This window comes from Betta splendens, chromosome 1 (assembly GCF_900634795.4).
Source record: "Betta splendens chromosome 1, fBetSpl5.4, whole genome shotgun sequence".
Lineage (NCBI taxonomy): Eukaryota > Metazoa > Chordata > Actinopteri > Anabantiformes > Osphronemidae > Betta > Betta splendens.
Genome location: NC_040881.3, coordinates 19,112,281 through 19,137,074, shown reverse-complemented (window position 1 = coordinate 19,137,074; position 24,794 = coordinate 19,112,281). Strand labels below are relative to the sequence as shown.

The following is a 24,794-nucleotide window of genomic DNA, read 5'->3' as shown; positions in this document are numbered from 1 at the left end:
ATAGTGTGGATTTCAAGGTGATGTGTGACTGTCATGTATCCTCCTACAGTCTGTCAGCAGGTGTCACCAGAAAGCCTCTTACTCTGAACTAGGGTCCTTGTTGCTTTATGACTCTCGTCTGCAGTAGCTGTGATCACTGTGTCTGGCAGGGTAGCTTATGGAAATAAAAGCTGCTTGTTGCTTTTATGTTCAGAAAATACCAACGTTTTCAATATACACACTAATAAACAAACTAAAACTAAACTAAAAACAAAAGACGTTTGTGTTTTGGAAATAGAGAAGCCGCATGGTTGTTCTTTTGAAATGGATGACTGGGCTTTTTAATCTGACATATGGAGCTGTAATGACAGTTTGCTTCATAAGTGTCACTTCTCTTCAAGCCCAAAGAGAGAAAAGGGAACTGGCACCGATGGAGAAGGCAGATAACATAGTGGCAGCTGGATGAAGCTCACAGCCTTTCTGATCTGAAGGCAGCAAAGTGTGACCAAGCCCCAGCGCTGCACACAGCGTGTGGGTGCTTCCACATTCAGATGTATGCACACAACCCGATGACATGAAACTTCCCCAATACACTCAAAACAGACGAATTCAGTCGTCATATCAGGTTCCTAAAGTTTGTCATATTTCCACAAACCCTAAACCTTACCAAACATCTGACCCCACACAGATAAATTCCCATGTGTGGACCTTTACTGGCAGACAGTAATCAGTGGGTGAGCTGAGGCCTGCAGTAAGTGGAGGGCTTGCACTATTTACTGAAATCCGTGTGGCACGCTCTCAGTGAGCTTTGTGATGAGCCCAGATGAGTCTTGGATGAGCCATTTCTGACACCCGTGCTCTCCTCCAACGCAGCGAGGCTAATCCCAGTCCCCATGTCACGCAGTACCACGCGTCCACCAGCAGATGGACACTGAGATAGAAACCCTATCTCTGACCATTAACTCAGTAACTGGACAAATCCGAGTTAGTGAGTTAGAGTTAGAGTTAGTTCAGCACTTTTGCTACTCTCTGAATATAATATGATATCTTTAACCTTCGACCTGCACGTTGTACTGAACTTAGACAGTCTCCTAATGTGAAGCACTTCAGTGAGAAACACACACTAGAATGATCAACTTCCTGGCAGTTGTGATAGTTCTCAACTAATGGTTGTATATTGATGAAGATAGTTTTACAGAAACATGCCTGAGAACAACATCTCTGCAGAAACTGTGAGCCATTTGTGACTACATGGAGCGCTGTGCGCGCGTAATATTCAGGAGTGAGAAACCAACATGTAGTGCAGTGTGAAGTGATGTCCTTTGAAGCTGTGAACAGCACTCTGAAAACCACAGCCTAAAAGGAGACATGTGACCTCCGAGATAATAGGATCTTTTTTTTTTCTTGCGCACTTGAATTGGCAAGTGTTTTTCAGAGACACTTCTCTCAACAAGGCGCAGGTCTGTGCGACGGGTAAAAAAAAACACGTTCTTTTATTTTTACACAGGTAACAAGAAAAAACCCCCACAACAGCAGAAGCTATAAACTAATACTCCAGCATTGGCTACTCTTCTAACACTTAAATGGATACTTGACATATTGCTAAATAGCACAACTAAATGAAACAGCCTTAAGTAAAACCAAACCACATGTTTAAAAAGAACTAAAAAACCTCTACATTTTTTCAGAAAGGGCTCAGCGTGACTAAGAATGCTCGTAACACACACACACACACACACACACACACACACACACACACACACACACACACACACACACACACACACACACACACACACACACACACACACATGCTACCTCATGCTTTCATTTTTGGTACTACCAGCTACTAATATGAGTAAATCAGTGTGTGCATAGACCACGTTATCTGTCTAGGCAGATGTGTGCGAGTGGATGTGAGTGTGAGCCGGCGCTACTTCAGTTCTAGGCGGTGTTCACCGCGGGCTATGTGGGAAGAGAACTCGTAACGGTCCCGGCTGCGGTGGCCGCACACGTTGCACTCGAGCGGGTCGCGGAAGCCGTGGCAGCCCATGTGGATGGTGAACATGACATAGTCCAGGAAGATCACCTTGCAGTGGCCGCAGGGGTAGACGGCGCCGGGCGGCACCCCCGCCTCCCCGTCGGCCCGCGCCGCTCGCAGCGCCTCCAGCGGGGACAGCGGCAGGTGCTGATTGTGTGGGTGGGGAACGCCGTTCTGGTAGTTCAGCCCCTCCAGCAGATGCCCTAAACTGTACATCACAGGCTGGGACAACTGGGAGCCGTCAGTGTGGAAGGAGTCCATGCTGAGCGGTGGCTGGGAGGCGTGATGGAGGCCCAGGAGGGGCATGCCCATCTTGTGGCCGTTTGTGAGGCCCATGGGGCTGATGTCATTGCGGTTTAATGGGATGGGGTAGGGCCTGTGGGAGGGAGCTGCCTCGCTGTCTGGGCCTGTGAGGACTGCTTGTGGCTGATGATGGTTATCGGACCCCGGAGAGTCTGATGCAGGGTCCTTGACATCTGCTCTGGGAACCAGGTCCCGGTTAAAGCTCAGGTCCAGGCAGACACCGTTGTCGCCTACACAAGAGAAGAAAGAGCACTGAAGGTTCAGCAGGAGGTGCTTTGTCTAATCTATCCAACAACACGAGCAGAGAAAGAGCAGAGAAATCAAGCAACAGTAATTACAGATCAGAGCATCCTAAGCCGGCAGGGGAGCTCGGAGGCACGAGAGGGCAGAGGGCTGAGAGGAAGCAGGCGATGTAGACGAAGGCCTCTGGTGCAGCTGCACCACAGAAGTATAGACAGAGAGGCACCTGCTCACGTTTCTCGCCTCTCGTCTGCTCTCTCTCTCTCTGTGGTTGCAGACATTACTTCTCTGTTCCCCCTGTGGTTGTCATATTGAAAGGTCTCACTTCATTTGACAACGTGATAGAGAAACGTAGGAGGGATTTTTTTTTTTTGCCAATACACATGCGTTTTGCAAGCAGTTTGAGGCTTGATTGCGAAACTACAACCTAATGTTAATCAGCGAGGTGAGAACCAGCTATTGAAAATCATTGTGTGTGTGTGTGTGTGTGTGTATACGCCCTTAAAGTTGGGAACTCGCTGTGCCAAGTCAGCCATTTACTGAAATCCAAATTATCAGCGTTTGAATCAGAACGCAGAGTGTGAGTTGTTAAAGTGAGAGGTTTCAACTGCACATATTTCTTCTGTAGCCATTTAATAGAACCATGCACGGTCACCAGTACCCACCTATGACACAATTCTCTGAATATGGAGCAGTGCAGACCGCCCTGTGGTGCGTGCGGGCATGAGGCAGATGTTCTGCCCTCAATTCCTGTTCGGCAGGAGATACAGCAGAGGCCGGCAGAGACAAACAGACAGACCAGCAGCTCAGACAGACCAACTGTGGAGTCAAAGCATCAACGGCAGCACACAGCATTTCCATGAGGGAGCAGCACGTTTCAGTAGGTGTGGACGAGCTCTTACCGGTGAACTTCTGGGGCATTGAGCTCTTCCGCTTGGCCACGTTGCTGGCCAGCCTGTCCAGCAGCAGCGCCCGCTCGGTGCCCATGGGAGTCCTGGTCGCGTGGCCGTCGTCTGCTTCCACGGCGAGAGAGCCAGACAGTAAGCGCAGGAAGGAAACGTTACAGCAGCTGAAGCTAGAACAGCGGCGCTCCTTCAGGCGTCGGCAACGCCATATTAATTTTAGATCAGACGCTCCTTTGACCTCACTTCCTCGTGTTTTATTTCACCAGGGGAGAAGACGAGACCACAGGATGAGGATGTGCTTCCTCACCGCTACGGCACTATCAGGCCTAAACTTACGACATTAGGTGACCACAGAAGCAGAGCATCATGTGTTGCAACCGTGCAACTGCCCCGTCAGTATGTAAAGACATTTTTGGGGGAGTTTATACACAGTCATGTGTGTGTGTGTGTGTGTGTGTGTGTGTGTGTGTGTGTGTGTGTGGCTGGCCTGAAACATTTGCCCTACATCTTTGGTCAAAAGGCTTTTTTAATGGTCAAGATGAGATTTTAGGGCTGAGGTTAGAATTGAGTTTTGGTTCGGATTAGAGCAAAGGTTAGACGCCTTTTTGTGATAGTTAGTGTTAGGCTAAGTGACTAGGGAAGACATTATGTCAAAGGTGAGTCCTCACGGTGATGTGAAACATGACTGTTTGTGTGTGTGCATGTGTGTGTGTGCGTCTGTGTGTGTGTGCGTGTGTGTGTGCGTGTGTATGTGCATGTGTGTCCATGTGTGCGTGTGCGTCCGTGTGTGTGCGGGTGTGTTGGGTGGTTGGCCTGAAACATTTGCCCTACATCTTTGGCTTCCCCTTTGCCGCTGCATACATGAAAGGCGGTCTTCACAGCCCTGTGCCTCCACACCACAGCAGCTATAACCTATTTAGCTGTAATGATGGGGTGAGAGCCATAAGCTCATTAATGGAGCGCGCCTGCTGCGTCGGTCCAGGTGTGTGAGTGGAGGGGCCTGTCATGTGAGTCTCACCTCTCTCCACGGGCCCTTTGCTCTGGATGTACACATGGCACCTCTCTCTGTGCTCCTCCAGAGAGCTCCTCTGCTTGTAGCTGCGACTGCAGTGGTTGCACTTGAAGGGCTTCTCTACTGCGAGCAAGAGTTTCAGTTAACTAGCATCGACAACATCTCTGAGCCTACAGCAAGCATTATTTCCTTGGTTCCCTCGAAACCGATGATGTGCACATTACAAAAAAACTGCAGCCGGGGCTGCAGGTAAAACACGTGAACCGAAAGCGAGTGAGTAAGTTTCCAGAGGTGAATGAGTAGGATGTCGTAAGGTGTGTAACCGTGGAGCGTTACTGGAAGCGGACCTCAGCGGTTCAGATTCAAAAGGAGTGAGACTGCAGCGAGGGTGGTACTGTACACAGGTGCGTACAGTGGCGTTGACGTGTGAGTGAATGGTACCAGAATGGGTGCGCAGGTGCCCGCTCAGAGCGTCGCGCCGGCGGCAGGCGTAGCTGCACATGGGGCACTTGAAAGGCTTCTCCCCGGAGTGCAGTTTGATGTGGCGAAGCAGGTTTCCCTTCTGGGTGAAGGAGGCCCCGCACTGGGTGCAGTGGAATGGCCTCTCGCCTGAGAAAGAGGAGGAAAGAAGCCCACAGCTGAAAGCAGTCCCGCTCTGGGTCACATGGGCTTTTAATCACAACCGCTGCGTGAGGCTGATTCCTGTGTCTAAATGAGGTGGATCTAGTCTTCTAAACGCGCTCACACCCGTTCCCTGTGCACAGTGAGTTGCACAAACGACACAATCCTTCACCATCTTTAAAAAGGAGACGACGTCCACTTTTTTAGAAAGGCTGAAAAACGGGTTCACACGACTAAAAGCAGACCAATGTCAGAAAGCTTGGCGTGTTGAAAACCCAGACGGGAGGAAAAGCAACGTGACTGATCCATGTAAATGATCAGAGTGTGGGTGTCAGGGATGAAAGTGTGTCATAGATTCCTCACTTTGGCAGGTTCATGACCTCATCAGACCGTGCGCAGCTCTACGCGGCATGAACATCATTTTCCTCTCAAATCCTCACAAACAATCATAGGCATACAATACATACAAGTACTGCAATCCTTAGCTAATACTCATGTTGTTCATCCAAATGACAACAATAGGAAAGATTTCGCAACCCTCGCCGGTGCCGAGACGTGCGTCATGCGCGACGCGCGCCTGCGCCGCGCCGACCGTGGTTATTCCATCAGACATCTTGACCTACTCACTACCAAGCGCTATCTCCCCGCGTTATCGCCGGCGAGGCCGTTGCGCAAGCGTGTTGTTTTGAGACCAGCAGCTGGGCTGGCGTTGCCATGCCTACCCGTGTGGCTGCGCTTGTGCACCAGCAGCACATTGATGCTGACGCAGGACAGGCCACAGATGTCGCAGCTGAGCTTGCCTGAGGCCTGGATGCGCGGCGCCACGGCTCCAGGCATGTAGGTGTCCTCCGCCGCCTCCGCGCCCGCGGCGCCGGCGCGGGCCTCCGGCGGCGCCGCGCCGTCGTAGCGCGAGTAGTCCACCAGCGACAGGTCCTGGGGCTCGTTGAGGGCGTCCGCCTCGTCCTCGGCCTCGCCGTCCCGCTCCTCGTCCTCGTCCTCCTCGGTCCTCTCCTCATCCACGCCTTCCTCCATGCCGTCCTCGCTTTCCTCCTTTGGCCCCAGAGACCTCTCTGTTTCGGCCTTGAGATACGGCTCGTTATCTTCCATCTCCTCTGACTCAGTCTTTATCACGCCTGTCGGAGAAGAAGCAGAGAGGTCGCGAGAGGACATGTGTGAATTAACGTCTCAAACAGTGCAAACAGAAACATGTTTTGAAAAGACACTGATTTGAAGACAGGACTTATAGATGTGTAGGATGTTTACAGGTGGAGCTTCCACTTAAAAAACACTAACTAGGTTCTAAAGCATAGCACTCCATCCAGAATGTGAAAGGCTCATGCATCTTGCACCACTTCTACTTTTGTATTTATAGCCGATAGCTTGATATTAGCACTAGCGCATCTCCAAAGTGTGGGTAGCCTAATTTGGGCCAATGCAAACTGTCACAGAGATTCAAAAGATGTGCGCTTGAGATAAGGGGAAGGCATTTCCTCTGTCTATACAGAAAGTAGAACCAGGACAGGAGGAACGCACTATCCTCCAGACAGACACTGGTTTTTCAGTTGGTTTTGCAATTAAAGATGAACCTGAGTCAGAAATAAAACTAGGTGTTTCTCTTTTGTCCTCTCATCGATGCTCGCACCAAAGTTCTGCTAAAATTCCTCCATCAAGCAGATGCAAACTAATTCTACTGCGTTCAAAGTTTTCCGGTCGTACAGAACCGTAACCACTTTCTTAGTCCAGGCCTCGTGCTCGTCACACCAGCCGGAATGGGCCCGACCGCATGTATCTTCCTCAACGCTGCATCTGTGAACACGCACCGCGTCCCGAGGCCCGGTTTGCAGGACCTCTCACCTAGGCCCGAGCTGAGTGACAACCAACCCTCAGCGTATTCAGTTCCATCCAGAAACCACACTGTGGTCTTGGCGGTGGCTGGTGATGAGCTAAAGAGCAGCGCCTTGTATTGTGGAAAGCGCCTCGAGGTGCTATGGAAACTTTGCACACGCAGAACTCCGAGAGGCCTGATATAGAGTCCAGCGTCTGAGAGCAGCGAACCGCAGGCTGTGCATCAGATGCAGAGCAGGGCTTTAGGAAGTGCACCCCGTGGGGCAGATGGGTGGCAGTCAGAAATAAATAGGAAGGCTGCTTGTAACGCAGCCTGCTTTTTTTAAGCCATAAAGGCCACAGAACATTAGTGGAAACGGTTTAGAGGTGTGCAAAGTCTGGTACTGGTACTGTTTCTATGAAGAAACGCTGTAAATATGTGTTGGTATGTTAATAAGCGAGGCCACAGTTTTAAAACACTTAACTATACTTTGTTCCCGTGGGGGAATGTGATCCTGTCTGATCGTTCCATATCACATCTGCAGAGCTGCACACAACCGAACCTAGAGCCACACAAGGACTGGAGGACTCAATGAAAGACATTCAAGTCACATGGAAACCACCTCCGCATTGCCGCATACTCCATATTTATTCACTCATTCATTAAAAATCTCTCTCGTAATTCAGGTTGACGCCTAAAGAGCCTGAACAGAAGAACTCACCAGGCTCCTTACACCTAAAGGCCACACGGGAATCATGGCGTCTCCGCGGCCTCGCCGCTCGTCCCTGCAGCAGCGCTACCTTGCGTGTGTGTATGTGTGTGTGTGTTCATGTGAGTGGGAACGCGTGTGTGGATCCGTTACACCTTCTTTCACTCCACTCTCACCGAATGAGTTCTCCTCCCGCTCGTCGTCCTCCTCCTGGGACTTCACGTCGGTCGCCATCGGCTCGGCGCACACGCCTGAAAAAGGTCACACGTCGCGAACGTGCAAATAGCTTGTGTTACTTTTTGTTTCAGGCGCTGGAAACCGTTTGCTCGTATGATGAAACGCGCCGAGCTCCGCGTACAGTAAACGTACAGGGCCACTTTCTGAGGCGTTGGCTGCGGCGTCTCCACGCAGCCTGTGACCCAACGTAGCCTCTGCTCATACGCCCTCAGCTTTCAGTCGCGTACAGTCATGCACCCAGGTACATGTGGGGCGGTGGCGGTGGAGAAAGGCGCGCAGCCTCATCATACACACCTCCACATTCAACAGAGTGCGATACTCACCCATCCCGTCTCCGTCAGGGGATGTGATGTCTGGATGAGTCTCTGCGCTCATGATGGAACAAAAGGTCTGTGGAGGAGAACCACAATGGTCTGTGAAGCAGGTTCGGATTCGGTACCGGGTCTGTCTTAGCGGGTCTGACGAGTGCGTGAACTAAGTACATGAACGCTGCAGAAACAGCCGGGTTTGTTCCACGCTTTACTGGCGGGACACTCTGAATAAGAGCCGTGGAGCCGGTGTCAAACTGGATGTCACTTTCTACTATTTTGAAAAAGAAGCCGCACTGGCGTCTCGCTGTTCCTGTTAGTTGGACTGCAGAAGAAGAAGCTCTAAAAAAGAGGGCAAAAGCCCACGGTTGGCTGCTCAACCTTGTCACTACATTTAGCCTTATGAGAAAGAGATAATGCGAGCTGCACATGTATTTCCTGCCACGTCTGTACACGGGACCACGTCTCGAAGAGCTTTTCACGCCATCAGTGACTGACACAGGTCTTACATTTGAAAATAAACAAGGCGATAAAATACATCACCCTACACATTCTTTGAACCACCCTGTGGCAGTTTTTATGCTGCTGACAGAATTCAGCATTTAGTATTTATAACAAATGAGCGACAGAATGAAGTACAGGATGTACAGTAGTTACTTAGAGATGGAACAATTCTTTCAAATCCAGTAATAAAAACTCTGAGCAAACTGAGAAGCGTACGACTACGCGTTGGTTCAAGCCTCCTTCACTGTTGGGACTCCTCATAAAGCGCACGAAGCGATAACACGCGCTTACCTGCTTCTTGGCTCGGCACCCACAGGAGAGCTGTCGCAGTAGAGATTCCACGCTCAGCCACTGGACTCTGAATATGGAATCCACGCAGTGTCACCACGGTGCATTTTGGAGAGATCCTTTAAAGGAACAGGAACTCGTCTTTGAACAAGGTGGAGCAACCGAGACCAAAGTCTGCTCCTGCAGCAGAGCGGCAGCGCCCACAGTTGTGATCGGCGCTCAGCACTCAGGATGCCAACATCAACATTTTGCTAAGGCCCACTCTGAAACAATGTTTAGTTTTAGGAGTGAAACAAAGAAGTGAGGCTTAGGATGATCTATCACTATCATCTCAGAGAGCCCACATGGTTCCTGGCCTGTGTGCACTGAAGGAACTGTATTACCATCTTGTGGCCAAAGTACAATCCTACATGTCTTACTTCCCTCAGGCTTTTCTTCTAGCACTGAGAGCTATTTATTAGTGTTCCATCTCTCGAACCCAAAGCAAATAGGTCAGAAAGGAGTGTGACAATGCAACATAAAGGTATTCTAGGTCCCAAAATATTTACGTCTAGACATTAGAGCTATTCAGTAATGAAGCTCAGAAGATAACGAGAAGATTGTTCCCGTCTGAAGTAACACCACAGCTAGAGGTGAATAAAAGAGCATCCTCCACCAGCCGTAATCCTTCTAAATCCCTCTGTGAAGAGAAATTTGAATGAAAGCAAGGAGAGCAAGCAGTTTTTCTTAGCCTGTCATAAGTTTGTTAGTGAAATATGAAACTACTAACACACGTAGCTTATTATCAGCCACTGTACATCTTTGAGTAAGGTGTCTTTTCTCACTGAACTCCTCCCAAACCACAGACCCACCAACAACAAATGAGGACGCTGCTGCTCCTGGAGCTCAGTGGAGAAAGTGAGTTGTTGGTGTTGGGACTGAAGGTTTAGCTGCAGAGACACGTTTGTGATCATTTGCTGTGCAGCGATGGGGGGGGTTTCAGGGCACCCTGAACCTTGGCGCCCACCCGACGTAAGGCCTGGCCGCGGCCCGAGGTCGGCCGCCGGCCTGGAAGTGTGACAAAACGAACAGAAAACAAAGGAACGCACGCTCAACAGGCCATTCTGGCTTTCCATGGTGAGACGGAAGCAAAGGAACACAGGAAAGAAAAGAGCAAGCAATAAAAGCCACCGTTGAATGGTTTACATATCTGCACATGACAAACAAAGAGCCAGGAACACGCTGATTTACAGGTTCTTTCCCTTCAAAAACACTAACCCATAACAGACTGTCTGGGCGCGCAGTGTTGTTAAAATGTATCCTGTGATTCCACTGGTGGGAGGCTTTTTTAGGACCAGCGGGGGAAGGGCTGGTGTGTGTGTGTGTGTGTGTGTGTGTGTGTGTGTGTGTATGTGGTGGGGGGGGTGGTATCCATTTGCCTTTTATTGCTGCCCACTCCAGTTAGTGGCAACGGAGAGAAAAGAAGAATGAGAGATCAGGAGGCCGACATAATAAGGGGTGGAGTGGAAGTGAGGGGGTTCAATAGCACAGACTGGACTGACCACTGGTCAACACACACACACACACACACACACACACACACACACACACACACACACACACACACACACACACACACACACACACACACACACACACAATGCTGAAGGAGCAGGGAGAGGTGTGTGTTTGGCATTTGGGGTTAATTAAAGCTGAACAGGACCAAGTTTTTTCAAGTTTTCAGTATTTATTGGACACAAATAGAACTTAAAGCCATTAATATATAGTGAATGTTACATGAAATGAATCAGACTGCGGGCAAAGGAGGAAGACATTTATTGTGGGTGAAGAAGTGAGCGGGCGATCGAGCGGCTTCTCGCCGCTGGGAGTGGAAGCGAGGGAGACTGTACATGAGCCTGTGTGTCTGAGTGGGAGAGGAGTGGAGAGACAGAGGGAGAGCTTTAGCCTGGCTGTGCTCTGCTCTCTCACTGTAGAAAGAGGCGTGTCCACGCACCAGTATAAAGTCCAAGCAGAGCCACTCGTGTGGAGCCATTCTCCAGAGCGAATCCTTCAGTGTGTGTGAGCAACGAGCAGCTGTTACTCTACCACCGGCGCCGACAACCCTTCTGCATTTGGGCGCTTGTCCAGCAGCTCTTTGGGTGTTCTGGCAGCGGGCGGCCGAGCCTCTGGACTCAGACTGGGAGGACTGGACTCACCTGAACACCACCCACTCCCGCTGGATATCCACAGACCAGCGGATCCAGAGCAGGCTCCGGTTTCCGCCGCGCCGTGAAACCGAATCGGAGCGACGGCGAGGCGTCACAGCGGAGGCTTTGTGCGCCTGCGATCCAAACACCAGCAGCAGAACATACCACAGCGCGTCCCGGACGGAGCGTCCCCGTCTGGACCCGGGCGACAAGCAGCTGCACCTCGCTCGGAGGCGGGAGGACCGGGTGCGGGTGGCGTGATGGCGCGCGGCGGCGGCGGCGGCGGCCCGTGGCTGCTGGGCTCCCTGCTGCTGGCGGCGCTGTGCCTGTCGGACCAGGCCATCCGCTGCCCCGTGTGCTCCGAGGAGCGCCTGGCCACCTGCCGCCTGCCCGAGGGCTGCCAGGAGACGGTGCGCGAGCCCGGCTGCGGCTGCTGCCCCACCTGCGCCTTGCCCAAGGGCGCCCACTGCGGCGTGTACTCGCCCCGCTGCGGCGCGGGCCTGCGATGCTACCCGCCGCGCGGCGTGGAGCGCCCGCTGCACTCGCTGATGCACGGCCAGGGGGTGTGCACCGACGAGAGGGAGGCGGAGGACAACTCAGGTGAGTGCGCGTCCAACGGGAACAGGCCTCAGATCAGCCGCTCACCTGAGCCGGGCCGCGTGTGACGGTGTGGCGCCCGTTTACCTTCGCCTGAGCTCGGCCCCTCTGTTGTGTGTGTGTGTGTGTGGGGGGGGGGGGGGGCCAGACAGCAGGCTCTGGAGCTGCGCGTGCACACCTGGAGGCAGGGCTCCGTTTCCCAGCATTCCTTGGGACTGAAATCGCCTCATCATGCCAGCGCTCGCTGTCAGTGAGATCCTGTAGGTAGCCTCGTAGTGGTGGAGCAGTGTGTGTGTGTGCTGCTCTATGAAATGACTGTAATGGAGTGTGGCCAGTCTGGGGCTATTAGAGCTCTCTGCCATCAGTAATTTACTTAGTGCTCTCTGGTGATACCCCCCCCCCCCCCCCCCCCCCCTCCTGCTCCTCTGTCCATGTCTCTATCACACTCCTGTGGGCTGTTTTCTATTCTCCTCGTGCTTTGTTGCATTCCTCTCGCAAAGAAGCAGGTCTGTTTCGACTTTTGACTCAGCGGGGAGTCTAATACTGGGACATCTTATCTGCGTATCCAGCTCCAGCTCGTCTGCGCCGCGTGCCTGGTTTTCTCCTAGGTTGTTCCCAGGCTCCCACACAGTTACTTCCAAAGGCAGAACACCATGCGCTCGTGCCACAATAGCACAAACTTAGCCGCTGCATCGCTCCCAGGACGCTCATCCCCGTGGCAGCATCTGTTCCCGCTGGCCCTGGGTGCCCCCCCCCCCAACACTAACAAGCCTTCAAGCACATCGCCCACCACGTCCAGCTTCTTCACGATGATGAGCTCATCAGCTCGCTCCCTGCCAGAGCTGAAACGAGAGCCTTGTGCCGTGTGCAGGACCGGCATAGGTTGGGACCAGCGCATAGCGTGACTAAATGAAATCAGAGCGGAGAGGAAAGCTGTTCGGAGCACGATGAAAATGTGCGGCTCCGTCCGAGCTCTTTTCATCCCGAGCGTTTTATCTTGCAGGATATTCTTCCTGAATAAATAAATACATTAGTGCGCAGTGATGCTGCGTTGTCTGATCAGCTGGGCCACAACTGGGTTACAGCGCGCCGAGGGGCGCCTCGGGTCCCGTCTGCGGCGCAGCCCAAAAGTTCACAAGTTTTGTTTTCGGGGTTCTGTAACCCGAGCGCCGAGTTGTGTTTATCTTCGCGCTCCTTCTCACCCCTGAGGTCTGTCATAACAAAGTGGGGAAGCGCTGCCTAATAAATCTCCCTTTAGATCTATTTTTCTGGGCAGCGGCTCAGATACGCTGCATAAGAATGTTTAACGTGACCCGGAGGGAGAGTCAGGAAGGGAGAAGCGACGGGCCAGTTGGGTTCGAGCAGGAAATCTCCTTTGTGCCTGCATTATTAAAGGAGGTGCTGCATCTCCTGAATACATGTCTGACACTGCCCCACTCCTAGCAACAGGGAACATACCAGATAAAAATAGAAGAGGGCTTCTCAAAACCAAGAGGATTCATAACAAAGGACTACTTTGGGTCAGAGGCAGCTGGAACAGCTCCTTGAATAAAAGCTACAGCACTAGTGTCTTTATACTGCGACTTAATAATCACACCCAGTGTTGCTGCTGCATTCAAATCACTTCCTTTTAGAGCAAAAGTTCTGCAAACGATGGCAACAACCCGGAGACGTCAGTCGTCTTCTGTGGCTCGCTCTCCAAAAGGTTCTTCAACTGAATTTCCATAGCAACCACAGGCTCCAGCCAGCACTCGGGCCCGTCTCACACAGCTTCCCAAGATATTGTAATATTTCGAAAAAAAGCAACACGCACGCCTGATAGAGGCATAGGGAACGGGCCAACTATGATCAGTCACTGTGACGCACGCCGGATCCTACAAAGGGAGTGTGCTGATCTTCTCTGTCTCCGACGAGCAGACTTTGCAAACTGGTTAAAGATGTTGACGCAGTTTCAAGCTGCAGCACGGAGACCTCTGGAACGGGCAGATGCCCCCGATGCGGCGTCCGGGCCGTGCAGCTCGTTTGTACAGCTGGAGCTCTTATGCAGGAGTAAATGCGATTAGCTAATTGCTGGCCTCCGTGAGACAGGGACCCCTGTCTGGGAGATACACAAACAAGCCCTTGTCCCGGCCGTGAGACGGCTTTTTACGAAGACGACTGGGACTTTCAGGGAGAAAAAGGTGCTTGGACAATGTTTAGCCTGGTTTGACTGATAATACTTCAAAATATAGCTCCAACCCCTTTCAAGGCAAATTGCTTCCATCTTATTGGCAACAAAGGCAAAATTCACAGCTCATTCCCTCATAAGACTCTAAAGCAACTGACGGAGGCTGAAAGGCAAACAAAGAAAGAAAGCAATGACTGGAACAGTCACAACAGATTTTAATAGAAAGAGCATTCTGGATCACTGGCAACGTGACCTTCATGAATGAACCACCTGAAAGCCTCCCACGTTCTGCAGGAGGCTCTAAGTCTGCACCAGATGATGGAAGAAGCAGCGTGTGGACCCGGAGAGGCTCAGCTCATCACCCGAAGCGCTGCCGAGTGTTAACAGCGTTATGGGATGGGCACGTATTAGTGATGATGTCACCGCTGGCAGGCGATGCTAGACATTCAGCTACATGCTACAAAACCACAACTGTGCTTCTCACGGAAGATGGAGCACGGCCCTAAACATGCAATGAAAGCAACGTAGGACTGGAGTGAAACCTTACTGGCCCAGTCATTTCTTTCCCCGTTTAACTTAGTGATGAGCAGATGGACAAATCATTACCACGTCTACTGAAGTGTCTTCAGATACTATATGTTAAGCCTCCTATGAAGATAAAACAGTAATTAAGCTGCAAAGCAACCTTCACTGGCTGTGAGTCCATTCACGCATGAATTCCATTCAAATTGTAGCATTAACAGAGTCGGAGCATTGTGTTCCTGAGGTTAACGCGATCGTGTTACCTCTGTTCACTCTGAGCGGCTGGATTAGTGACAAACATTTTTGTCTTGGAACATATTTTTGCCCGGATGGGAAACAAGAGGACTTCCTGAAAATAAAAGAAAGTGGGAATCTCAGAGGAGGCAGTGGATGTGGGAAAATCCCACACTGACCCAACCATTCACAGTGTGCGTGTGTGTGTGTGTGTGTGTGTTTTGTATTTAAGGTTCAGAAGTGCTTAGACAACACAGAGGATCTTTTTGCCTTTATAATCCATCACAACAACACGACATTATTGAGAGGTGAGCCGTCCCTCTGATGAGCTTGTTCCTGATTCTGTCCAACCTCTTCAGTCATAAGGAGAACCTCAGCATCTTCATCTCTGCTGCCTCCATCTCTGCCTCCTGTCTCTTCTTCACTGCTACCGTCTCTAACCCACAGAGCAGAGCTGTCTCACCACTGTCTTTACACTTTTCCTTTGAGTCTTGCTGACACTTCTGTCACACAACACTCCTGACACTTTCCTCCACCTGCTCCGCTCCACTTGCCTCTTGCACCTTCTTCACCTCAGCCCCTGTAGCCTCACTGCTCTACCTCGCTCACTCTCCTTTAGACACATGTATTCTGTCTTACTACGGCTGACTTTCAGGCCTCTTCTTTCCAGAGCAAACCTCCACCTCTCCAGCTGTTTCTCCACCTGCTCTCTACTCTCACTGCAAATCACAATGTCATCCGCAAACATCATTGTCCAGGGAGATTCCAGTCTGACCACGTCTGTAGCCTGTCCATCAGCACAGCAAACAAGAAGGGACTCAAAGCTGATCCTTTGTGTCGTCCCACCTCCACCTTGAACTGCTCTGTCTGACCTACAGCGCATCTCACCACCGTCATACTCCTCTCATACATGTTCTGGACTACTCTGACGTACTTCTCTGCCACTCCAGTCAACCTCATCCAGTACCACAGTTCCACCCTCGACACCATGTCATATGCCTTATCTAAATCCACATAGACACAATGCAGCTCCCTCTCCATCAACATTCTCAGAGCAGACATGGCATCAGTGGTGCTCTTATGGGCATGAAACCATACTGCTGCTCACAAATCTCCACCTTCGTCCTAAACCTGGCCTCCACTACTCTTTCCCACAGCTTCATTGTGTGACTCATTAACTTTGTTCCTCTGTAGTTGCTGCACTTCTGCGTTTCCCCCTTGTCCTCAAAGATCGGCACCAGAACGTTTATCCTCAGGCATCTTCTCACTCTCTAGAATCCTGTTGAACAAACTGGTTAAAAACTCCACTGCACCTTTCCATCACTGTCTTTAATCAGCCTTATCTTAACCTTATAACTGGTTAAAAACTCTCTGACCACAAATCCTTCTGCCTCCTCTGCTTTTTCGACCAACAGTAGTCCAATTTCCTGTAGGTTTACAGCATCGGTGGCGGTCGTTAGCCCGGGACACATATGGAATTCTTAAGGACGATTCGCATGATTGTTTTGTCAAGTTAAACACCGATGCCCTTCCTGACGCAACCTTCTCTATTTATCTGGGTTTGTGTCACTGGCCTGCAACCCCTGTGGTTGGATTGGACCGTTGAACAGTGTTAATCAATAAAGGTGTGTTCCATTGGCAGCCAGATGTGTGAGTCCAACCCATAACACATGATGGGCTGCTGTCCTTCACTGTGGCCCAAGTTAAGATGAGTTTCATCCCTTTGGAGAATCTTATTCTAGAACGTGGCATTTTCTGGCTTTTCTGTACTTGAGTCTTTGAACCTTGTAGTAAACAAACAAGTGACAACCCAACTCAGAGGTTAACTGGCTCAGTCGCATCTTATCTCAGTCACCGGTGGGTCCATGCTTTGCCAGGAACCGGCTTTGCTGGTGAGGATCTGTGGTTGAATCTGTGTGACATTTAAACTTGAAAAGCATTTATGAATGAAGCCTCCCTAGTTTATTAACACAGAGCTGGATCTCTACTGATTATTGGATGTGGTCGTCCGCATTTCTATGGGTTTTCGCTCATGTGTGCTCAGTGTTCATATAACGCTCGAGCTCAGATGCTTTCATTATACATCTTCATTCACGATTATTAAAGACATGTGGCTAAAGTATGTAGGTTAAGTGGTTCGTGCTCTTTTATACATTGTGCTTTATGTTACTCATCAACTTTTAGTCAAACAGTGGGTTTCACTGGGACATTGCCAAAGGACTTGTTCAGAAGCTTGTCTTTGTCTTGTCTAAACTCCCACGTTTTAGGTCGCCTCAGAGACTTGAGACGAATCATTAGTCTTAAAAGGGTGCAGCTCAGGTTCTTGTCTGAGCGTCCCACACAGCGGACGTCCTATGGCTCAGAGCGAGGCCAGTAGAAAATCAAACATGGGAGGGTTGGCTGCCAAATCCACTGCGCCCAGCTAAATATTTATTTGAGGCTGACATTTGTCTGTGGAGTTTACAAGCTCTGTCCCAAAGCCACGAACAGAGGAATCTGAAACCTGACGACCACTTTACTCAGTCATGCCGTTGTTTTACAGGCGGCCAAGTGAAGGTAAATACGCAGAATACACAGAAGACGTGGCACCGCTTTGTCACAGAGGATGAAAGACGTGACTGACTGAATGTGCTCATCAGAATGTTCCTACAGGCGTCACACGTCTGCTGCCCGGTGTAATGAATACATTTGCGAGTGCTGCTGTTGATACATAACAGCCAATACCTAAGTAAGACCCAGACTGTAGACTTGAAGATGGGTTTAGCCAGCTCTCCATGTCTGAATAGATCCTGCTGCCTTCGCTGGAGTATGACATTACGTTCATTAAACCTTCTCTTTATCTGCCACTCAACACACCCGAAAGGAGACGATGCCGTACAGTGATGTGTTAAAGGCCGCGAGCAGCTGATGCTAAACAAATGAAACCGCAAAGAGAAGTAGCGACTTCCTCCATGGAAACCAGCAGTGGCAGCAAACAGGACACAGCACCCCTGACCCACTTCTACATGGCTCCGGCTCGCCCCTCGTGCACCAGCGTGGAATCGGAAAAGTGTGAACCGGCAAAGAAGGCGACAGAACAGCTTGGCACAGAGGAAACAGCTGAAACCCGGTGGGCTCTGGTGGAGGAAAGTGCTGATGAGCAGGGCTCGACAGCAACATGGCTAAAAATACAAACAGCTACGAGACACATCCCACACAGACAAGTCGAGTCAAGCAAGATAGAAGTTGAAAGAAACCCAGTCACCTTTCGACCAACATTCTCAGTCTATCGCGCTATTGTTGTCTAGAAAATGTCAATTTCCAGAGCAGAGTTAGAGCTAAAGTCAAACATGTGTGTAACTGTGCTTTCATGTCCTGTAGACCTGAGACCAGGCTGCACATTTCCTTTAATCCACACATTAAAGAGGCTGCTAACCTGCCTTTATTGCATCTTTTGCCAGCAGCCATTAACTGGCTGCCTGGCGCTGACTTTAGGTAATAACCAGAGCTCAGATCTGGTTCAGTGATCAGAGGCAGAACAACTTCAGCATGGTACAACCTCATGTCATCGCTTTGATTCCACTGCCAGTCTCTGAAACGCCTCGGGTTATGAGTAAAGCACAGCACACGCTGCCAAGTCTCACACACACGCACGCGCACACACGTTCACACACACACACACATGCAGACGCACACACACACACGCACACACGCACACACGCACACACGGACACACACACACACACACACACACACGCACACACACACACACACACACGCACCCACAGTGTGTTGTGCCCACGGGTGACAGTGCACTTACCCTATAACAACCTTCATCTAGCACTATTCGAGGCCGCGGGAGGACGGGGGGGTTGGGCTTCCTGAGGAAGCAGCTGGCCGCCTGCAGGGCAACAGAGCAGCAGGATTATAGGGATGCAAAGGTGAGAGTGCAAAAACCAAAAAACCACGGTGTAGGAAGATTGGCAGAGCAGGGGTGGTCTCCTTTTAAAAGGTATCACGGACTGGAGGGGGTGCAGACGCTACCTCCCAGCGCAGCGTCCTTCAGGTCAGCCCGCCTTATTTTTAGCCTCCATTTCAACATGTTCTGTGTGGGGAGTTATAAAAGAACCAGGAGGAGAAGCACAACATGGAGTTCCTGCTCACTAACACCCAATCACCATTATTAGGCTGCTCTGATTCTTATAACAGGAAACCCAAATGTTTTCACACAGATTTAATGTCACATTTCTGACTGGATCTTGTTGTTGTTTCTCATTTTTAGCATTAGACCGGAACGATGAGCTCATCCCCGAGCACCCAAACAACAGCAATATCCGATGCAGCCCGCAAGACAAGCGGTGCATACAGAAGACCCTGGCCCGACATCCTCCCAAATCCACCAACCAGAGAAGCAACGCGGCCAGGGAAGAGTCCAAGGCCGTGCTGGTGAGAAACGTTGAGCAAATCCAGGTCATGCTCCACGCAGCACAGGCCCCTGCACCGGCAGGTGCCTTCCATTAGGGCTTCATAGTGAAACCACAAGTGTAACAGGTTATAAATTGCAAGAATTAGCTATTTACAGACCATAACGTTTAATGGGGGTGTTGTGAAATAAAATACAGGTGCACACTGACAACAACATGCAATTTGCTGTTTTAAGCAGGATTAAAACATTCCCACTAATCAGTAACAGGGTGGTTCTACAACAGGTTATTACATTAATGTAAGAACCTGAAGGGCCCAAAGAACCAGCCGCCCACAAACGCTCGCTCACGTATGCTTTTAAAGTCGTTGTGACTGAGCTGCCAGAATGATCAAAGTCTGAGTTACTGCAAAACCCTGGATGATACATATACAGTATAATCTACTGCTCGACCCGACGCTCAAACATCTATGGGCCTGTGTAATTCACCCATCTGCTGCTGCTTATACATAACAGCATATATCGAATAAGTCATTAAGCAGAGTGGCTCGTAAAGGATGAGGTCTGAAAATCATTAGTTTGTATTAATACATAAACACTAAGGTTGCAGCTAAGTAATTATTTTAATCACTTTATTTACTGGGAGGTGGTTAGTCAACAATGATGGACATTTATTAGTTCATTTTATTCCATATCTGCTTCTTTAAAACTCGGGGCAAATATATTCCATCATCACTCAACGTGTTTTAAGATGAGCTCCTTTCTATGATCGGTGTAAAGAATGGTGTCGCCCACAGGCTCCGTGTCGCGCTGAGCTGCAGAGAGCGTTGGACAGACTGGCGTCAAACACGCGCACGCACGACGACCTCTTCACGATCCCGATCCCCAACTGCGACAAGAACGGAGACTTCCACGCCAAGCAGGTCCGTGACTCCAAACTGCGAATCGCTTTTATTGAGCCAGCACGAATACGAGCACCTATGGCCATACCTCAGGCAGTTCCTTTCAAACCACATGAGCAACGTTGTCGTCCCAGTCCAGATCAACATGGCAGTGGCTCCATACAGAGCGCTGTGGTGACGCCAAGCCCTAACTCTCACTAACACTGATGTACTTTCAGAACTCGTCATTGCTGCGATGGATGCAATTAACTCTTGGATGCTGTTCCGTTCTTGATATTGGTCAACTATGCAGATAAGCGTGAGAAAATGGGAGATAAGTGGGATTCAGGCTGATAAAAGGAGAGCTCTGCACCAGCCATCAGAGTTCTGTTGTGTAACACTGTTAAAATGTCTGTCTCAGATTCACAGGCATCTGTTTACTGTTTAACTAGAAAGTGGACTATAATGATATTGTCAAGTAAAGAACAGGTCACGGAGGACAACTGGGAATCATTTCATGGCAGGGCTGCTCTGGGATTGTTAACTAGTCTTAAAGGTCTTGAAGTTATAAATCACTTTGAAAAAGAATTCTTGAAGCCGCGTTCAAGAATCTTTATTAAGGGATTCATATCAACTAATTGAATTACTTTTAGAAAAGCACAAAAGTGTAATTTACCTTTAAGTAGGATTTGGATTGGGAGTGAGTAAACAGAATTGTCCTGATGTGGCCTGGTGCTGAAATAAAGCTGCATCTGTCTGCAAGACACAGCCAAGATCTGCAAACACTAAAAGACTCCAGCAGCCAGGTCTGATGTCATCCCAACACAAAGCCACTCTAAAGCAGTCAGGCTGATGTGTTATCTCAGCATCAGCGCCTCATGGAGTAAAATGTCTGCGTTGTATTGAGGGTAAATCCTGTAACGCTATGCTGACAGATCGCTATCATAGAATTGAATGGTAGCGGGACCTTTTCTTGGAGCTGGTTGATGCTAAATGCCTAACTGCTCTTTCTCTTCCCGTTTGAGGGATTCAGTGCTGAACGTGATTTCTAAATCAAATTTCTCATTCAAATGTGCCACATTTTGACGGTGTTCAGTCCTCCTCATCCTGGTGGGATCTGAACACCTTCTCTGACTCTGCTGTGACTCAGCGGCCTGTTGTCTGAGTCTGAGCTGCTTCAGGTCACTCTGGACTGACTGTTTGTCCTTGATACAGGGAGCTCCTCTGTTTTCCTGCTATGTCCCCACATTCATTGCACATCAGATTTGTGTTCTTTTCTTTCTTACTGAAGCCACCTGTGTTTTGTTTGCTGTAGCTGTTGTTGCTGAACTCTGCCCTTCTCTCTCCCCAACTGGTCGAGGCCGATGGCCGCCTACATTACCGTGTTTATCTCTACCTGTATATACTGGAGCTAACGTTTTGTCATTTCAAAAGCTGCCAAACAACTAGCATTTTGGATTTGTGCCAACAGTGTCATCCTGCCCGCGACGGCCTGCGAGGGAAGTGCTGGTGCGTGGATCCAAAGACGGGCATGAGGCTGCCGGGGCCTCTGGAGCTGCGAGGGGATCTGGACTGCCACCAGCTAATGACTGCCACCCTGAGGGACTGAGGGCGGGCGCCGGACCAGCTGAATTCTACTGGTGCTTACTATAGAATGCCATGAGAAAAGGACTTGGGTATAAAGCCTCACTTCACCTGAAGCCAGTGGTACTCGCACGACGAGAGGGAAACCATTGAAACATGCTCTTTTAGTATTATGTCCCTGTGTCTGAGCATGTGTGATCTCTAAGTGTTTTGGGCACTTGTTCTGTGTTGTTGTGTCTGTTGTGAACAGATCGATCTTTAGACGTTACAGTAACATGAGGCAAAAAAAAAAACAACCTTTTACACTTGCTGCTGTGATTCTTGTAGGGAAGCAGAACGGGTTGCTTTCCTCACTCTAATTGAAGAATGTGATCCAAATAAACTCCCAGATAGTCAGACCTGATTCAAGACAACCCAGAAAGCTTCTCAAATAATGAATGACAGTAGTTTTTCACAAGGTATGTACAGTATAATCCAGTGAAATGTGTGGCGTATTCCAGTGTCCTATATGTAGTAAACTCCACCCGTAAGTACAATAGGTTAAAACAAACACGAGGCAGCGGCAATGAAATGAGTACTGTTGGACAGATGCAAATAAAAAGTGAATGACTAAGGAGCACAACCCTGTGGCTGGAGCTGCCAAATGATAACAACATGACACGACACGACACCAAAGTGAAGTCAGTGGGGTTTAAAGGCTTTCAGGCTCTCCCTGAGGTTGAGTGGTCCAAACGGACCGGCAGCGTGACTGGGCTAGAACCTCTGCACCCTGCTGATAGGATAATCTCACTTCACCAGCTGCTACTAAGATGCTAGTGTGACTCTCGACGTCAAGAATCTCCCTGCAGACTGCTCGGCAGGTTTTTGGTGGTGCTATACAACGACTGTGCCAAAATACAAAACCAAAACGGCTCCTGCACTTTGTCGGCCCGGTTTAGGATTGCAACGGAAGCGTAGGGTTTTCAGGAGGGGGTTGAAGCAGCAGACACAAGCGTGCGCGACCATCCACACTAGCTGTTCCCATGAGTGCGTCAACGTCTCAGTAGCTTCCACGCTGTGCCTGCAGTTAAAAGGCCAAGTGTTTCAAATCTACTGGTATGATGTGTTTCAAATTGGATGAACCTGCAGCTTCTGGCCAACACGAGGCTATAAATGTAGGCCACTAGAAATAACACAAGTGCTTGGTTAGTCAGACAAGGTCAGGTATCGGTTTTAAGACCTGTAGATGTATGTTAGCAGCGCACACAGATACTCCTCTGATATTATATACACTTAAGGCAAAGCCTAATATTGTCTTAGTGCAGTTGTAGTTCAAGGTAGAGGAGCAGGTTAAAGCTAATGTTGGTCATCATTGGACCTAGAAGCCTCTATTCCACAGGGTTTATGAGTTATCTGTGTTGTCGTCACTCTCGTACGTGAGTAGCGATAAGGGACAAGTTTAAAGTCCACAGAGAGAGAGAGTCACGTCACACAGTGTAAGAACAAACTAATCACAGCAGATTTAGACTCTTTTTGCATTCTTTGTCTTTACATCAACATCAGTTAAGCTTTAAAAAAGGGGGTTGAATCACTTAGGAAGGGAAAATATATCCATACTCGCGCCTATTATTCTTGACTTAAACAGCAACTGTTGTAGATCAGCGTGTTTGTGATAAGGCTTTCGGTAAACACAAGTAAACGGTGCCTTTACATTTAAACTCCCATTAGATTAGTTCAACTGTCATTACGAATAATCAATTAACATCGCAAAGACCGACTTGTTACAAAAGAAGGAATGCGACCAGATAAAGGGCACACAAATACAAAGACGTGCTCTGTGGCAAATAGTTGATACAGCTTAAAAACTTCAAGAACCAAATATCTTAAAAATGCTCCAAAGGCTACAAGTTATCTGGACACATCAGTCCTTATTCAGCAATCTGGACGCACACATTACAACAAAAGACTGTCCCAACATTCATCAACTGATGAAGTGTTAAGAGACACTTCCATTAAATAGTTTTAATCTTTGGAGAGATGGTAAATAGTTTTAGCTTTAATTTTCCAAAGGCCTTCCACCAACATTAATTCAGTATCTAAGCTACAGTATAGTATGTTGCTTGATCTCTAACGTCGCTGTACTAAATTGTGATGGCGTTTCTCGTGAATAGACTATTCCTGTTTGCTTACAATATAAACTAGTAATGTATAGAAGATACAAAGTCATTTCTGCATGCATATAAATGGACTAGGGCTGGAAACAGCTGGTCGTATGTATCCTGTCCAAAGCAGGACAATTACACACAATCATCAAACTAAAATGTAGAGTTCAATCAGTTACATTGTAAATGTTATATCTGATCAAAATGTACACATTGTAATAAATCAATTAAAAGACATCAGTTAAGATACAGTGTTGGTGCAACTGTTTTTTTATTTGTTAGGAAAAGCCGTAAAATTAGAAGTAATATATAGATTACAGCTATATCTGCTTCTAATACTAAGTCTGCTTAGTTCCACTGCCTGAGTCTGCAAGCGTAAGAACTGGGACCTGAATCTGAATGAAGAAAAGCTGAAAATGGGTTTTCCTCTGATTTATTCAAAAACGTCACAGGCTCTGATGTGCCCCAGGGCATCAACAGTCCCACAGCTGTGAGCAGGAGGCCCTGCGCCGGTGTTTGTGTTCAGCCTACACAGTAGCTTACAGGAGGCATGTGACCCCCACCTTAACTCCAGATGTGCTCCATCTCAGGTGTCCAGCGCTCCACGCGCTCCTGTCCGTGGGTTGTTAGACTGCTTCATGCCACATCCAGTCACTGAAAGAAAGAGATGGGATCACAACAGCGTTTGCATGCAAGGACAAGCACACATTAATGCATAACAGGGGGCCACGATGAACACAATCAATGAAGAAATGCAAACCAGGTACTGGGCTGAAAGGACAAAGATGTGGCCCACATCCTACAGGCTTTGGGTTGTTATCTTTAGTGACCTGGGCGGCTCTCTAGACAATGTGGACAAGAATGCAAAGTATTTCACGTTTCACAACAGAGCAGAGCAACAGTGCAGCGACCTTGGTTTTCTCCAGAGCTTTGTGTTACAATACAATAAAAGGTCTGATGACATAAAACATCATGAGCCACATCTGGATCAGGTTATAAACTTGAGATCTTCACCTTGTAGGAATTTAAACGTGCAGGCTTGTGAGCATCTGCACAGAGGAGGCATGAAATAAAGCGGTGACAATGTGAATCCACACTTTAATGTCTG

At 49.1% G+C, this 24,794-nt stretch overlaps 2 protein-coding genes across 7 annotated transcripts; one reads left to right on the top strand and one right to left on the bottom strand.

The window, feature by feature from the left end:
• Positions 1–1,453: 1,453 nt before the first annotated feature.
• On the bottom strand, positions 1,454–24,767 carry LOC114855940 (zinc finger protein Eos-like). Of its 6 annotated transcripts, none has more exons than XM_055507216.1 (10): positions 24,250–24,767; positions 18,478–18,558; positions 8,976–9,091; positions 8,196–8,262; positions 7,812–7,886; positions 5,824–6,234; positions 4,922–5,089; positions 4,487–4,603; positions 3,466–3,579; positions 1,454–2,553 (listed from the first exon to the last, which is right to left on the bottom strand). In XM_055507216.1, exons 4-10 carry the CDS (start codon positions 8,245–8,247, stop codon positions 1,913–1,915), a joined length of 1,578 nt encoding a protein of 525 aa, XP_055363191.1. In that variant the 5' UTR covers positions 8,248–8,262; positions 8,976–9,091; positions 18,478–18,558; positions 24,250–24,767; the 3' UTR covers positions 1,454–1,912. The 6 variants fall into 6 exon arrangements, with proteins under 6 accessions (XP_055363191.1, XP_040929856.1, XP_055363193.1 ...); XM_041073922.2 differs by having other exon boundaries at positions 3,466–3,576; XM_055507218.1 differs by lacking the exon at positions 18,478–18,558.
• LOC114856766 (insulin-like growth factor-binding protein 4) lies at positions 10,945–23,937 on the top strand. Its single transcript, XM_029152505.3, has 4 exons — positions 10,945–11,758; positions 18,940–19,103; positions 19,878–20,003; positions 21,433–23,937. Exons 1-4 carry the CDS (start codon positions 11,419–11,421, stop codon positions 21,568–21,570), a joined length of 768 nt encoding a protein of 255 aa, XP_029008338.1. The 5' UTR covers positions 10,945–11,418; the 3' UTR covers positions 21,571–23,937.
• Positions 24,768–24,794: the final 27 nt, after the last annotated feature.

What these genes read in the sequence shown, in the direction of transcription:
- LOC114855940 (XM_055507211.1), bottom strand. Translation starts at nt 8,074, where the DNA reads ATGAGCAGAGGCTACGTTGGGTCACAGGCTGCGTGGAGACGCCGCAGC. An exon ending in ACGCCTCAGAAAGTGGCCCT is followed by an intron (nt 7,887 to 8,004) that starts GTACGTTTACTG and finishes GACCTTTTTCAG; the next exon opens with GCGTGTGCGCCGAGCCGATG. An exon ending in GCACAAGCGCAGCCACACGG is followed by an intron (nt 5,090 to 5,823) that starts GTAGGCATGGCA and finishes CCTCTTTCTCAG; the next exon opens with GCGAGAGGCCATTCCACTGC.
- LOC114856766 (XM_029152505.3), top strand. Translation starts at nt 11,419, where the DNA reads ATGGCGCGCGGCGGCGGCGGCGGCGGCCCGTGGCTGCTGGGCTCCCTG. An exon ending in GGAGGCGGAGGACAACTCAG is followed by an intron (nt 11,759 to 18,939) that starts GTGAGTGCGCGT and finishes TCTCATTTTTAG; the next exon opens with CATTAGACCGGAACGATGAG. An exon ending in GAGACTTCCACGCCAAGCAG is followed by an intron (nt 20,004 to 21,432) that starts GTCCGTGACTCC and finishes TTGTGCCAACAG; the next exon opens with TGTCATCCTGCCCGCGACGG.